At 43.6% G+C, this 15,977-nt stretch overlaps 1 protein-coding gene across 6 annotated transcripts in view; it reads right to left on the reverse strand.

Moving 5' to 3' along the window:
- LOC132405975 (phospholipid-transporting ATPase IC-like) overlaps nt 1–15,977 on the reverse strand; it is a 175,376-nt gene that overhangs the window by 30,146 nt on the left and 129,253 nt on the right. For all 6 annotated transcript variants that reach the window (XM_059991062.1, XM_059991064.1, XM_059991060.1 and 3 more), the window contains 5 exons: nt 12,751–12,959; nt 11,397–11,428; nt 8,099–8,255; nt 6,631–6,819; nt 4,824–4,936 (listed from right to left, as the gene is read on the reverse strand). In XM_059991062.1, the coding sequence (XP_059847045.1) occupies nt 4,824–4,936; nt 6,631–6,819; nt 8,099–8,255; nt 11,397–11,428; nt 12,751–12,959 (700 nt within the window). The remainder of the gene's footprint in view (nt 1–4,823; nt 4,937–6,630; nt 6,820–8,098; nt 8,256–11,396; nt 11,429–12,750; nt 12,960–15,977) is intronic.

Consider the following 15,977-nt stretch of genomic DNA (forward strand, 5'->3'; position numbering starts at 1 on the left):
TTTAACAAGGGAAATTGGATTAAGAGGTCAGTGGCTTTTGGCCTTTGGAGAATAACTCACAAGGGAATGAGGTGCTCACCATGAACTACACACAAATCACAATGACCCTGCCTCTACCTACACCGCCCCATCTGTTTTAATATGTTAATTGCATTTTCCTGTTGAAATGAGAGATCTGTCCCTGCATCCTTCAATAACTGAAGAGTTTGGGAAGTAAAATTTGCAATTTAAACATGTACGTCCTGATCTAAGTGTCCCTACCGCGGGATTGATGAAGGGTCTTGACCCGAAAGTTCAAATGTTTCTCTCTCCCACTAGATATTGTCTGACTTGCTGAGTGCCTCCAAGACTTTGTGTGTGTTGCACTGATTTTGAGGTTTGGGGGTCCGCACAATGAAAGGGCCAATCAGGGACCATTTCCCCACGCCACCCCTATTTATCCCTCAGTTCAACAGTTCAATGGCTCCATCGAACATCAGAGAATGTACACAGTATACAACCTGACACTCTCACTCTTCACAGACATCCGCGAGACAGAGGGAGGAATGACAGGCACCTCAAAACCCCCTTCCCCCTCCCACACACCAACAGCAGCAACCCCTCCCCTTCCCTCCCCCCACCTGCCTCAGCAAAAGCATCAGTGCCCCCACCACCACCCAAATGGCAAAGCCCCCAAAAAGACCAAGATCTAAAGTCTATCAAAAGCCACTGTTCCTCCCAACAGCTCAACATGCTGCAGACACACTCTCTCTCTCTCCCTCTCTCTCTCTCTCTCTCTCTCTCTCTTTTGAGGGAAATAGGAGTATCGTTCTTGTCACAGAGAGAGGGGAGACCAACAGCTCAGTGTTTCAATGTTACAGTCTGCAGCGTCGCTTTCTATCCCTCATCTTCTTGGCTGCCTGTGTTTACCCTGGAGAGAGATCCCTTACAAAGCTCCGACCAGTGGTTCAGGGACTGATCAACAAGGCCTCAAATATATCTTCCCTCTGTAAAAAGCACAGAACAAGCTTCTGTACCCCTGTAGGAGAAACAAATCACAATAACAATTGAAGCAAGGATGCTCAAATTCACCATCTTCCCTGGTAATAGATATGGCATTAGCATATTGTTAGGTGTGCTAAACAAACCAGATGGAAATGGGGTCCAGAGCTACCCCCACCCCCAGGAACTATGCTGCTAATGAGAGAGAGAGATGAAGAACAGAGGCAAAGGCATCTGCTACAGATAAGAGAGAGAGAGACAACTGATTTATGTATTATGGCTTCTTCACTGATTAATTACCTTTCACTACAAGGATGCTTCTTTGCTCGTTAACATTCCTGAGGAGATAGCAGGGAGTGGCCTATTTTGATGGACATGGACATGGACATGTTGAGTTGATGGATGGCTGATACACCGTCAGTGGGGATAAAGACGGGACTGGGAAGACACCCTCAGACACACCAGTGGACACTGAAAGAGTGTTGTGCACCCACAGGAAGGTGGGGGCCTGGAGGATCGGTTCAGGAGAATCGGTCTGGAGCACAGTGGATGAAGGCAGACCGGTGGGGACTTGTGCGTGTGTCCACCCTGGCCTGGGTGACGAGGCCACCACTGAAGAACGGTCTAGCCTGGAACGGAAGGGTCATAATCAATTACCCCAATAGTACAACGGAACAAGACGACGGAAGGTTTGCCTGCTGCAGCTGCTCGACTCTTGCTCTCTCTCTCTCCCCAATATTGCAACGCAACAACTACCTCAGCACAAACTGAACTGAACTGAACTCTATATTCCCTTATGATTATTCATTTACCCCTAGACTTTGATAGCGCTTGTTTGATACTGTTGATTATTATTTCTACACTTCTGTTTTTATTATTGCTAACCTGTTTTATATGTATATCGGCATTTTTGATACTGTATGGTTTAGTTTACTAATAAACACCTTTAGTTACCGTACCCCCAGACTCCAATGTCTTCTTCCATTTCTGCTGGTCTGTTAACCCAGTTACAGGGTACATAACAATATGATGCAACGCTCAGTTCTAAAGTCCAACAGACAAAGGAGTGATGGATCAATCATCAAAGACCTTCATCATCCAGGCCATGCTCCCTTATTATTACCACCGTCATGCAGGAGATACAGAAGCCTTTGGTCCTAAACCACCAGGTTCAGGAACAGTTACTACCTTTCACCCTTCTGTGGGTCCGTGGAATTTGTTGCCACATACGGCTGTGGAGGTCAAATCATTGGGCATATTTAAAGTAGAGGCTGATAGGTCCTTGATTAGTAATATCATCAAACATTACGAGGAGAAGGTAGGAAAATGGGGTTGAGAGAGGTAATAAATCAGACATGATGGAACAGTGGCGGAAATCTGATGGGCCGAATAGGCTAATTCTGTTCCTATGTTTTACGGTCTTATCAGGCTCATAAACCAGCATGGAGAACATGACTCACCTCAATGCTGAACTGATTCCACAACCTAAGGACTCTAGAACTGTTCTTAGAATCAGTTAATAACTCATCAGGGGTGATTGATAGGTTCGTGGCCTAAGGTAGAAGGAGATGAGTTATTAACTTCAAACTTTCTACATAATCACTCAAAGAGCTGAACTGAATGTAACGAGAGCTGTATAACTCATCTCCTTCTACCACAAGCCGCAAACTTATCAATCACCAATGCTGTGGACACTTTCTGGAGGTCCAAGATGCGCATGTTCCATGACCGCTGGACTAGGTGTGTAAATGTAGGAGGGGACTATGTTGAAAAATAAATGTCCTAGGTTTTCTAAAGTTGACTCCTTCTACCTTAGGCCATGAACTTATCAATCACCCCTTGTATGTGATCTTCTGCTGTTGCAGCCCATTCACTTCAAGGCTCAACGCGTTCAGTAGTCAGAGATGCCCCTCTGCACACTACTGTTGTAACGCGTGATTATTTGACCTTCCTGTCATCTTGAACCAGTCTCTCTCATTAAAAGGCACTTTCCTCCATAGAACTGCAACTCACTAGATTTTTTTTTCTTTTTCATACCGTTCTCTGTAAGCTCCAGAGACAGTTGTACACAAAAATCCCAGAAGATCAACTGCTTCTGAGATGCTCAAACCACCCCATCTGGCACCAGCAATCATCCCACGGTCAAAGTCACTTAGGTCACATTTTTTCTCCATTCTGATGATTCATCTGAACAACAACTGAATCTCTTGACCATTTCAGTGTGCTTTTATGCATTGAGATGTTGCCACAGGACTGGCTGATTAGATATTTGCATTAATGAACAAGTGTACAGGTGTAACTAATAGAGTGTCCAAAGTGCATATATGTGACAATAGTAAGCCAAGTCCAGTCTGAACTCCACATTCTTTTCTGCTTGCAATAAGTTTTCAACTCCTTAAAGTGCCATACAGCATGGCTTTCAAACTATTCAGTGTCAGATGCTCATCAAAACCAGTGAAATATGTGGATATATACTGTATATCATATTTTGCCCACGTTTCCTCTAAGCCGCATAGCTGCATGGCTGCAGAGTAACCGAAATGCCCTCGTGCACATAGCCTTTGTGCTGTTCAGTTGGAATTTTTTAATATAATGTCAATATAATTTTGAAATTCCCTATAATTATCTGCTAATGAGTATAATCCATATACTTTCTGAGTAATAAACCAGAACCTTTACCTTGAAACATTTTAGTGCTTCAATATATTTATATTGCCAGTGTTTCAAGTTACAACTCTGTTTACAAATTGTAACAATAAACACAGAATGGAAGTTAGTAGTTCATTGTTAATAAACCACCAGCCCGCTGAACGCCAACACCATCTAGTCAAAACATTTTACTTTTGTCAAAGTGCCTGTCAGTTGTTTTGACTGCCTGACATATTTTACTTGTTGAGATCTGTGGTTTGTGTTTGTTTGATGTGCATATTACAAAGGAAAACATTTAAATTGCCATACATTTTTCAGGCCATTTAACTGTTTCTGCTCAACTGGCCCACGCAATAGTAAAAAAAATTTTGGAGGAAATGTTGCTGCTGCCACAACTCAACAAATTTCATGGCATATATCATTGAAAATAAACCTAATTATGATTCTTTAAGATGGTGATGTTTTGGATAGTTTCTTATGCATATTCCACTCACAAGCCTCCTGATCCCATCTTGATCGGGACAGTGCAGGCACAGGTGCACCACAGAAAATATCAAATCAATATATCAGCTCAAAGCACAAGGACCTTCAATTCCCTCAACACATTCAGGATCCGGAGAGGATTACAATTTACAAGACTGAAGATAATTGAAAGTAAAATGTGAAAGACTGAACAATATTCTCAGAATTCTTAGAGATACAGCACAGTAAATGGCTATGCCACCCAATTACAGCCAAGTGACCAATTAACCTAACCTACACACACAAAATGCTGGTGGAATGCAGCAGGCCAGGCAGCATCTATAGGGAGAAGCACTGTCGATGTTTCGGGCCGAGACCGTCAGGATTAACCTAACCTGGACATCTTGCCAATTTAATCTGGGTTGCTTATACTGTAAAACATTATGCTATTGTGCTGCTCCATATATTTCAAATCTGAACACATATATTTTTGGAATGTGTGAGGAAACCCATGTGGTCACAAGGAGAACGTACATATTCCTTACGGGCAGCGGCAGCAATTGAACGCAGGTTATTGGTGATGCAAAGCATTATTCTAACCACTATGCTACAGAAGAAAATACCCCTCCTGTCAAAATCTCCATGGCTACGTTTTTTTGGATGTGGCAATAGAGTCCACCCTCAGGAGGTCAGTTAATCTATGTAATTATGGAAACAAACATATTGCTTACATCGAGGGCTTTCTGAGTACTTTCCTTGTGGGAACAGTTGAGCTGAAGCCTCTCGTATATCACAACGTCTGCTCCTTTGGAGTACAGTTTAATCTTCCCTTCTGAATCTTTCACTGCAGGATAAAAAAAACAAGCATTCATAGTTGAAGAGATGCTTCTTTTGGACTCTTCCATCAGCTTTCTCAGAGAACTCACAGTTTCTGAGGTTGGGCTCTGGGCAAGAAAGTTACCAACATCAGCCCAACACTTAAAGGTGTGAAAGGTTACGGGGAGAAGGCAGGAGAGGGATAACAAATTAGCCATGATGGAATAGCAGAGGCAATTCGATGGGCTCAATGACGTAATTCTGCCCCCACAGTACTGTACGGAAGACTTCGGCACCCTCGCTACATATATGAGTTGTTTTTTTCTCACTCACTCACATATATATATATATAAAAATAACATGTGCCTAAGACTATTGCTCGGTACTGAATGTCTTATTGTTTAGCACATCATGGGCTCACCTCTTCCCACTCTCAGTCATATCACAGAAGGTGCTGCCTCAAGAAGGCAACATCTGTCAAAGATCCCCAGCATCTGGGCCAGGCCAACTTCTCACAGCTCCCGTCAGGCAGGAGATACAGAAGCCTCGAGTTCCACACCACCAGGTTCAAGAACAGCAACTTCCCTTCAACCATTCTCGAACCAACCAGCATAACCCTACTCACTACCTCAGTACAGCAAAATTATGACTAGCTTGCCCCACAATAGAATTTGCATTTCTTTTTATTCTAATCGTATTTCTTCCTAAATAACCTTTCCATAATTTGGAGTTAATTGATAGTTTTGCTCCCCGTGAATCTGGTGAGTATGATGTTCAGTGGCTGTGATGACATTAAACTCGATGTTGAGTTCAGCTGTCACTGGGATTGTACCATAACTCATAAAAGCTTGATTTAGTTGTCAAATTATTTCCTGATTTCCTGTTCCCAGCAGATCTCAGAAACATCCAAGGAAAGGAGACGAATAGATTTCAAAGAGCGAAACACAAGAGACTGCAGATGCTGGAATCTGGAGCTTAAAAAAAAATTGCAAGAAGAACTTGGCAGGTCAGGCGGCATCTGCGGAGACAGGGTGATAGTCAAGGTTTCAGATCGAGACCCTGCTTCGGGTCTGAGAATGCAGAGTATGGAACTGAGAGAGAGCGGTGAGACAAGGGTCGGTAGATGATATCAGCCGAGATACGAGGGACTTGATGGGACAAATGAAGTTAAGTGTTTACAAGGATGTTGCCAGGTTTGGAGTACTTGAGTTATATGATAAGACTGAATAGGTTCAGACTTCATTTGTTAGAACATAGAAGATTAAAAGGAGATTTGATAGCGGTATACAAAATTATGAGGGTATATAGATGGGGTAAATGCAAGCAGGCTTTTTTCACTGGGGTTTGATGGGACTACAACTAGAGGTCATGGGTTAAGTGTGAAAGGTGAAATATTTAAGGGGAATATGAGGAGGATTTCTTCGCTCAGACGGTGGTGAGATGGTGGAATGAGCTGCCAGCCAGTGCAAATGGTGCCTGCGAGCTCGATTTCGGCGTTTAAGAGAAGTTTGGAGAGGTACGTGGATGGTAGGGGGTATGAAGGGGTATAGGTCCCAGTGTAGTTTGATGGGAGTAGGCAGTTTAAATGGTTCAGCATGGACCAATGGACTGAAGGGCCTGCTTCTGTGCTGTACTTTTCTATGGCTCTATGATTCTATCTTTAACGTTTCAACACACAGAAGAGGAACATTGCACCTTTTCAGTCGAAGTCAGGTTACTTACAGATAACAGACATTCTCTTGCGACTGCTACTGAAGTCCAAAATGGCCAGCACAGTGTACGTCCTCTGCACTCCTAGCTCACTGATGGTGATGGTGTCCTGCGTACGAGACAGAAACACAAAGCCAAAGTTCCTCGCTGCAGTCACCAGGGCCTCTTCATCTGGAGAAGCGGCCTGGTATACGAGCTGGCCTTGAAGAAATGAAAAGGACAGGATCTCAAACACGGTTGGAGGAGAAACATCTCACATTCCATCTGGGTAGTCTCCATCATGATGGCACTTAACCCTCTGTGTTTCACCAGAGATTCCCCATCCTCTGAGAAGAAATTGCTGCCACTTCAGTTTTAAGAAACTGACCTGTTACCTTGTAACTTTACCCCAGATTGTCCCACCAATTGTAACACCTTAACATCTACCCTCCTTACATATGTTTTTGTGGTCCAAGGTGCTTTGAATGTCAAGATTGTGGCATAAAACTCATTGTTTATGATCAATTTATTAAGTGTTACAAGAACAGAGGAGACGAGAGGAAAGGAAGACAGTGGAGAGCAAAGACAAAGCAGGGCGAAAGAACAAAGACAAAAAGCAATGAACCAATGAAATCTGGCCCTCCTAAATTAGATCGATGATGGCACACATTCCATTCAAATCCCATTGCTTAAATTAGTCAATAATAAAGCCCCTATTCAAGTTTTGCAATACCTGCCACTGAAACTAAAAAGTTTCCAGAAAAATACAAAGGAAACTGCAACGGCCAAAAAAAACACACTGAACAATTACATGTATATACAAACGTTTGTAGATAATTATATAAAAACACAAACAAGCCAAAGTACTCAATAGAATTCAGAAGAATGAGGGATGATCTAATTGAAACCTATCGAATGTTGAAAGGCCTTGATACAGTGGATGTGGAGACGATGTTTCCTATGGTGGGGAGTCTAAGGCCAAAGGACAGAGCCTCAGGACAGAGCCTCAGAACAGAAGGGTGTTCTTTTAGAACTGAGGAATTTCTTTAGCCAGAGAGTGATGAGTCTGTGGAAGTTGTTGCCAGAAGAGGGTGTGGAGGTCAAGTCTTTATGTATATTTAAAGCAAAGGTTGATAGGTTCTTGATTGGTCAGGGTATGAGGGATATGGTGAGAAGATAAGAGATTAGGGTTGAGAGGAAAAATGGGTCAGCCATGATGAAATGGTGGAACAGACTTGATAGGCCAAATGGCCTAATTCTGCTCCTATACCTTATGGTCTTATGGAAAGTTGAACTACGAGGAAAACAACAATCATACAGTCCAATCCACACTCTCCTTTGGTCTTGTGATGCTTACTAAAACCATCGTAACCAACAAGTTTTATGCCTCATTCATGACTTCCAAAGAGCTTTTGGATCGCAAAAGTATCAGGGATCCAAAACACCTGAGCACATTGGGCATAGAAAACAAAGTAAATGAATCTCTGCACTCAAGACTCACCCTGCTTCTCCTCCACCATGACTGTGTGACAAAGAGCTAGCAGTTTAAAGAATTTGTGGACTCCTGGCTCATTTCCCGAGCGGATCTGTTCCAAAAGTAACCCATCATAGAACTTCAGCTTTCCATCCGCAAACGTGTTCCAGCTCAGGTCAACCACCTGGAAGAGACCCAGTGATGTTCTGCATCAGAGAGTGTCATGCACAGTGGGTACTTGACCAGTGGTGTGTTTACTGAACAAGATGGAGCCAGGTACAATAACAACATTTAAAAGAACATTTGGACAGATACAGAGATAGGAGAGGTTAGGAGGGATATGGGACATTGTGGGCATGTTGGCACCAGAATATGTGGTGACACTTTCTGGCTGCTCTCAGCAGATCCCTGGGTGTGTTGGTTCCGAAAGCAAATGGTGCATTTCACCTCACAGGGTTCAATGTACATAAATCTGAATTGGAACTAGCTTGGATAGGCAGCTTGATCAGCATCAGTGAGATGGGCCTAAAGGCCTGCTTTCATGCTAAATCACTCTATGACTCATGCTGTAAGCATTGAGACCCCATCAATCCAGAGTATCAGGGAGAAATGGAATTTAGTTTCTAATCGTTTTATCATGCACTTCACAAATCTAGGTTAGATGATGATGCTGATTGGTACCCACACTTTCATCACTGAATTTAAATTTATATCATGAAACTTTTTAATTTAAATAATAGATAGAAAATTCTGGATCGAAGGCCAATAATGTAATGCCAGTAATGCAATACCCATACCTTACAGTACATCAGAGGGTGACCACCACATCCAGCCCAGCAATCAGGTCCTCATCCCTAATCACTCCGTTTACCAGCCCTGGCGATCCATGGATTCCATCTACAACTCTTGCTGCCTCAGTAAAGTAGCCAGTGTAATCAAAGAGCCCACCCACCCTGGACATTCTCTCATCTCCCCCTCCCATCTGCCTGAAGATACAAAAGTCTGAGAACTTCTTCTCCACTATTACAAGACTATTGAATGGTTCCCTGGAACAATAGATGGACTTCAGACCTCACTATCTACCTCATTATTTCCTTGCACCTTACTGTCTATCTGCAATGCACTTTCACTGCAACCGTTGCATTTTATTCTGCATTCTGTTATTCTTTTCCCTTATACTGCCTCAATATACTGGGTAATAATTAGATTAGTTTTATTTGTCACAAGTGCATTGAAACATTAGTGAAATGCAACATATGCATTTGATCTGTACAAACAGTACGCAAGGGAAGTTTTAAATGTGACAATAGTAAGTTAAAGTTCAAAGTACATTTATTTTCAAAGTATATATACATTATACAACCTTGAGATCTGTCTCCTTATGGGCAGCCACGAAACAAAGAAACCCAAGAGAACCCATTAAAAACAAGACTGACAAACACCGAATGTGCAGAGAGAAAAAAAAGCACGCCATGCAAACAATAAAAGTAAGTGAGTAACATTCAGAGCAGAAGTGAGTCCACGGACATGAAGCCCAGGGCCTCAGCCTCAGTTCAGCGCAGTGCAGAGTAGACGTTGCAGAGCAGCAAGCTAAACTGGCCCGACCCGCACCTCTGGTCCTGACACCCTGCCTCTTCCAGCTGGCCTGGTGTTCGGGTCATACCCTGCTCTAGGTCCCAGGCCCTGTTGCTTCAATACACTCTGGTTTATTTCCCTCCCCTCTCCCCTTCTTCTGTTCTCAACAATGACCTCTTACCCTTTCTCACCTAGCTATCATCTCCCCCTGGATTGCCTCCTCCTTCCCTTTTGCCTACAGTCCGCTCCTCTCTCCTATCAGATTCCTTCCTCTCTAGTCCTTTACCTTTCCCACCCTCCTGGCTTCACCTTCAAGCTTCTGTTCTGCCCCTCCCCTACCTTTTCTTTCTGGCCACTTTGCCCTTCCTTTCTAGTTCTGATAAGGGTCTCAGCCCAAGATGTCAACTGTTTATTCATTTCCAAGCCTGCTGCCTGGCCTGCTGAGTTCCTCCAGCATTTTGCTTTGGATTTCCAGCATCTGCAGAAATTTCCTGTGTTTAAATCGGTTTCAATTCCAATTAATCTAATGCTTATTAAATATTCTGAGAACCACTAGATTTAACCATCCCCTAGGTGAAAGGTTTATTTTTAGACCCTAATACTCTTACCTCCCTGCTCAAAACTTTAATTCTAGATACCTCACTGATGAAGAAACATTTCCAACTTCCTATCCTAATTAATCATTTTTATGCTCCATACCCTTTCATAAAGTGCTTATTAATTCAGTGTGGTCAATCATTTTATGGATTTTTGATTGCCAAGCTCATAACTTGCCAAAATCTCCAAACTCCCATTTTTTTAAATTTAGAGATACAGCACAGTAACAGGCCCTTTTGGCCAACGAGCCTGTACCCCCCAATTGCAGCCATGCGGTAGCCTAGCGGATAGCACAACACTATTACTGCTCAGGGCATTCCAGAGTTCAATTCCGGTGCCATCTGTGTGTACGTTCTCCCCTTGAATCATGCAGGTTCCCTCCGGGTGCTCCGGTTTCCTCCCACAGTCCAGAGACATACAAGTTAGTAGGTTAATTGGTCATTGTAAATTGTCCTCTGATTAGGCTAGGGTTAAATAAGTGGGTTGTTGGGCCTGCAGGGCCTGTTCTGCACTGCATCTCTAAATAAATAAAATTAATCTACTCATTCATACGTATTTGGGAGGAAACCCACTTGGTCAATGGTTCAATGGTTTGATTTAATATCATAGAATGAATATAGTATACAACCTGAAATTCTTACTCCTCACAGACATCCATGAGTTAGAAGAAAAACCCCAAAGAACGAATGGGAGCCACCCAGCAAGCAAGAAATAGCAAAGCCCCCAAACAGAGACCATGATCTGCAGTCCAACTAAAACCAATGTTCATCCAACTACTTGTTGTGCCACAGTCTCTCTCTCTCTCTCTCTCTCCCCCTCTCCCTCTCCCTCTCTCCCTCCCTCCCTCCCTCCCCCCCTCCCCTCCCCCCCCCCGGGAAGAATCACTATGCCCCACATGCAAGAGGACCTTCCAGATGACACATCAGAATGGTGCTGGACTGCGTTAAATGCCATTCTCAAGCAATAACTTGTTGCATTGTTCGACTGTGATGTTAATTCTTGACAGCATGAAGGGGTTGTGTGCTCAGAGAAAGGATGAATGGGTGTCTCTGTCCTTTACTGTTCGGGTCAGGAAACTTTACTCACTAAATGAAGACACAGTCAAAATCATACACTGATCCTTACAGAATAACTCCCATTAACAAGTACTTACATTTGCTATTTCGTCATCATCATATTGATTACCTGAAAATCAGAGAATTAATCTTTTAGGTTATACAAAACATTTTTTTCTTATGCAGAATGTCCACAGCCCACAGTAATATTGTAATGCTCGGGAAGGCAAAGCTCCTTCACCCAGAGACACAAGGGGTTCCACAGCTGCTGGAAATCCTAAGTGACACACAAAATGCTGGAGCGACTCAGCAGGTCAGGCAGGAGTGGAATAAACAGTCAATCTTGATGAAGGGTCTTGGCCCAAAACTTTGGCTGTTTATTCTCCTCTATAGATGCTGCCTGACCTGTTGGGGGGAGGGGTGTGTGTGTGTGTGTGTGTGTGTGTGTGTGTGTGTGTGTGTGTGTGTGTGTGTGTGTGTGTGTGTGTGTGTGTGTGTGTGTGTGTGTGTGTGTGTGTGTGTGTGTGTGTGTGTGTGTGTGTGTGTGTGTGTGTGTGTTGCTTAAAGCTCTGCAGCAACACACACCTCTGTCTAGAAGGTGAATTACTTCTGTTTTTTTTTATAAATACTTGGCTAAATATGAATCTAATGCCATTTCAGTGAAGATATTTGTCATTGTACTTGGTAGCCTCCAATCCGATGGCATGAACATTAATTTCTCTAACTTCTGATCATTTCTCCCCACCCCCCTCTCTATTTTCCATTCCCCATTTTGGCCCCCCTCATACCCCTTCTCTTGTCACCTGGGTATCACCTCCCTCTGGTGCCCCTCCTCCATCCCTTTCATCCATGGTCCGTTCTCCTATCAGATTCCTTCTTCTTCAGCCCTTAACCATTTCCATCTATCACGTCCCAGCTCCTTACTTCAACCCCCTCCCCCATCCACCTACTCTCCCCCTTCACCTGGCTTCACCTATCACTTTCTAGCTTGTCCTCCTTCCCTTCTCACCACCCTCTTATTCTGGCTTCTTCCCCCTTGTTTTCCAGTCCTGATGAAGGATCTCGGCTCAAAACGTCAACTGTTTATTCCCCTCCATAGATGCTGTCTGACCTGCTGACTTCCTCCAGCATCTTATGTGCATCACTCTGCACCTTCAGGATCTGCAGAATATTTTGCATTTAGTCTTTGAATAAACTTACAAAGAAAATTCAAACATAACTGCAAACCATCGCAGGTCTTTACTGTTTCTAAAGACTATTGGAAAATAATTTCCCCTTTTCCTCCATTCCAGGACTACGAACCACTTACATTTAGACCACACTCTGGCAAAAGAAACATAATTTTTCCTCACAAAATGCTGGAGGAACTCAGCATGTCAGGCAGATTTTCCAGTGTCTGCAGATTTGTTTATGTTTATTTAAGTTTCCTCATTCACACACACAATAAATTACCATAGATCTGTCCACCAATGCAGCATTTCTTAAAGGCCATGATGTTTTGGGTCAGAGTGCCAGTTTTATCTGAGAAAATGTATTTGATCTGACCCAGTTCTTCATTCAGGGTAGTTGTTCTCGCGTTGGCTGGAGTGTCTCTCTCTTCACAATACATCTTCAAATCCCAGTTAATGAATAAACTCTGGGCAATGTGGAGAAGTTCAAACCTGGGGAAGAAAGACCTTCTTTAAAAACACAGCAAATAGTTCAAATCTGTGCTGAGAGGTTTGTTTACAACTCATACAAATCAAATTCACACATATTTACAATTATTTAAAGTGACTCGATTAACTTATTAACAACCTTCTGTACATAATACAGTGCTCACTGAGTGAATGTTCATGGTCTTCTGCTGCTGTCACCCATCCACTTCAAGGTTCAATGTGTTGTGTGTTCAGAGATGTTCTTCTGCACACCACTGTTGTTATGTGTGGTTATCTGAGTTACTGTTGCCTGTCAGCTTGAACCAATCTGGCCATTCTCCTCTGACCTCTCGCATTAACAAGGCAGTTTTGCCCAAAGAACTGCCACTCAATTAACATTTTTTTTATTTCACACCATTCTCTGTAAACTTAAGAAACTACGGTGTGTAAAAATCCCAGGATTTCAGCAGTTTCAAACCACCCTGTCTGACACCAACAATCATTCCACAGTCAAAGTTAATTAGACCACATTTCTTCCTAATTCTGACGCTTGGTCTGAGCAACAACTGAACCTCTTGACCATGTCTGCAAGCTTTATTGTGTTGAGTTGCTGCCACCTGATTGGGTAATTAGATATTTGCATTAACGGGCATGTATGTAGGTGTACCTAATAAAGTGTCTACTGTGTGTAGATTATCACTAAATATTTAAAAATCAAAAGCATTAAGATAAAGTGTAACAAAATTTATATTGCAATGGTATTCAATCAGACATGCACCCATAATGTGTATAAATATGTACTGCAGAGAATTATGTAAAGAATATTAAAATCAGATTTATTATTTACTTAGATGGTGTGAAGTTTGTTGCTTTGTGGCAGCAGTACAATCCAATTGCACGAAATTGTTACAAATTACAAAACTAAATAAATAAACAAAAAGATAGAATAATGAGGTAGTGTTTATGGACCATTCAGAAATCTGGTGGTGGAGGGGAAGAAGCGGTTTCTGAATCATTGAGTATGGGTCTTCAGGCTCTTTACTTACTCCCTGATGGTAGAAATGATAAGACCACAAGACCATATGATATAGCAGCAGAATTAGGCCATTTGGCCCAGTGAGTCCACTCCGCCATTTCAACATTTTCTCTCTCAGCCCCAATCTCCTGCCTTCTCCCCATATCCCTTCATTCCCTGACTAATCAAGAATGTATCAACCTCAGACTTAAGTATACTCAATGACTTGGCCTCCACAGCCACCTGTGGAAACAAATTCCACAGATTCACCAGTTTCTGGCAAAAGAAATTCCTCCTCATCTCTGTTCTAGATGGACACCCCTCTATTCTGAGGCTGTGTCCTCTGGTCTTAGACTCCCCCACCATAAGAAACATCCTCTCCACATCCACTCTATCGAGGCCTTTCAACATTCAATAGGTGATGCACCATCAATAACTCACTTCGAAACCTAAAGGCGAGATATCGGCTTTTATTGACTAGAAGAAGGAACAAGCAGTGAGTGACCACCATACTACATTCTGGAGACTGAGAGGCCGGGCTCAGGCCTCAGATCGCCTTTATACAGGGGTCTGTGGGAGGAGCCACAGGAGCAGTCAGCAGGGGGCTGTCCAGACAGGTATATGTAGTTCACCACATTCACCACCCCCCCCCTTTGTTTTAAAAAGAGTCCCCATGTGGCGAAGTTTCTTACAGGTTAAGTCTATCAGGTGGTCGAATCTGTCGCTGTGATCTACGTAGCACCGGCTGTGATTGCACAGGTGCCGGTGGTGGTGATTGCACCGGAGACGGAAGTTGTGCTGGTTCCGGCCTAACTGGAGGTGTCAGCCCACTAGGCGTCAGTGATCCCTCACGCATGTGCGAATCGCCCGGCATATGAGTGTTGTGAGGAGTCTGTGTAGGGCTTGGTGTGCGCAGTGGCACCTCGGGTACAGGGTTCATAGTCACTGGGAAGTGTTCAGGGTAGTGGTCTGCTGCTCCTGCGGGCGCCAGATTGCGGACGGAGACCGTGTCCTCCCGCCCATCAGGTAAGACCACGTAAGCATACTAGGGGTTCGCATGTAGAAGGTGAACCCTTTCGACCAGCGGGGATTATTTATTACTCCTCACGTGTTTCCGGAGCAGCACTGGCCCTGGGGACGTCAGCCAAATTGGTAGGGTGGTCCCAGTGGCAGACTCCTGGGAAAAGAGAATAGACGCTCGTGAGAGGTGGCATTGGTGGACATACATAACAGGGAGCGGATAGAGTGGAGTGCCTCAGGGAGGACCTCCTGCCATCGAGAGACCAGCAACCCTTTTGACTTAAGGGCTAAAAGTGTGGCCTTCCACACTGTGGCATTCTCCCTCTCCACCTGTCCATTTCCCCGGGGATTATAACTCGTGGTCCGACTAGTAGCAATGCCCTCAATAGGTTTCAGTGAGATCTCCCCTCATCCTTCTGAATTCCAGTGAGTAGAGGCCCAGATCTCCACATTTGATAAGCCCTTCAATCCCGGAATCATTTTCATGAACTTCCTTTGAACCATCTCCAACATAAGGAGAGGGAATGTCCTGTATAGTGAGGGTCCTTAGTGATGGATGCCTCCATCCTGAGGCACTGCTTACTGAAACAGTATTCCAAATCTCAAACAATAACAAAGTAGAGCTTCCGGCACATCAATATGTTGACGCCCAGGAACTTGAATCTGCCCACCTTTTCCACCACTGACCTCTCGATGAGGAGTGGTGTGTGTTCTTGAAGTCCACAATAATTCCTCGGTCTTGCTGACACTGAGTGTGAAATGAGCAAACCAGATTTTAAAATATTCTCTTATGTCCTGAGGCAGGGCTTTGACCCAAAACATCAACAATTCCTTTCCTCCCGCAGATGCTGCTTGAGCCTCTGAGTTTCTCCGGCAGACAGGGTGTTGCAGTCGTCTCCGGCACCTGCTTCTTGTGTTTCATCTCGGTTCAACATTTACTGCAGTTTTCCCGTGGGTGACACCTCCTATGTGTTTAGGAATTTTAAAACCCTCATGTTCCGAGGAAA

Source organism: Hypanus sabinus, chromosome 16, assembly GCF_030144855.1.
Source record: "Hypanus sabinus isolate sHypSab1 chromosome 16, sHypSab1.hap1, whole genome shotgun sequence".
NCBI classification, from domain to species: Eukaryota; Metazoa; Chordata; class Chondrichthyes; order Myliobatiformes; family Dasyatidae; genus Hypanus; species Hypanus sabinus.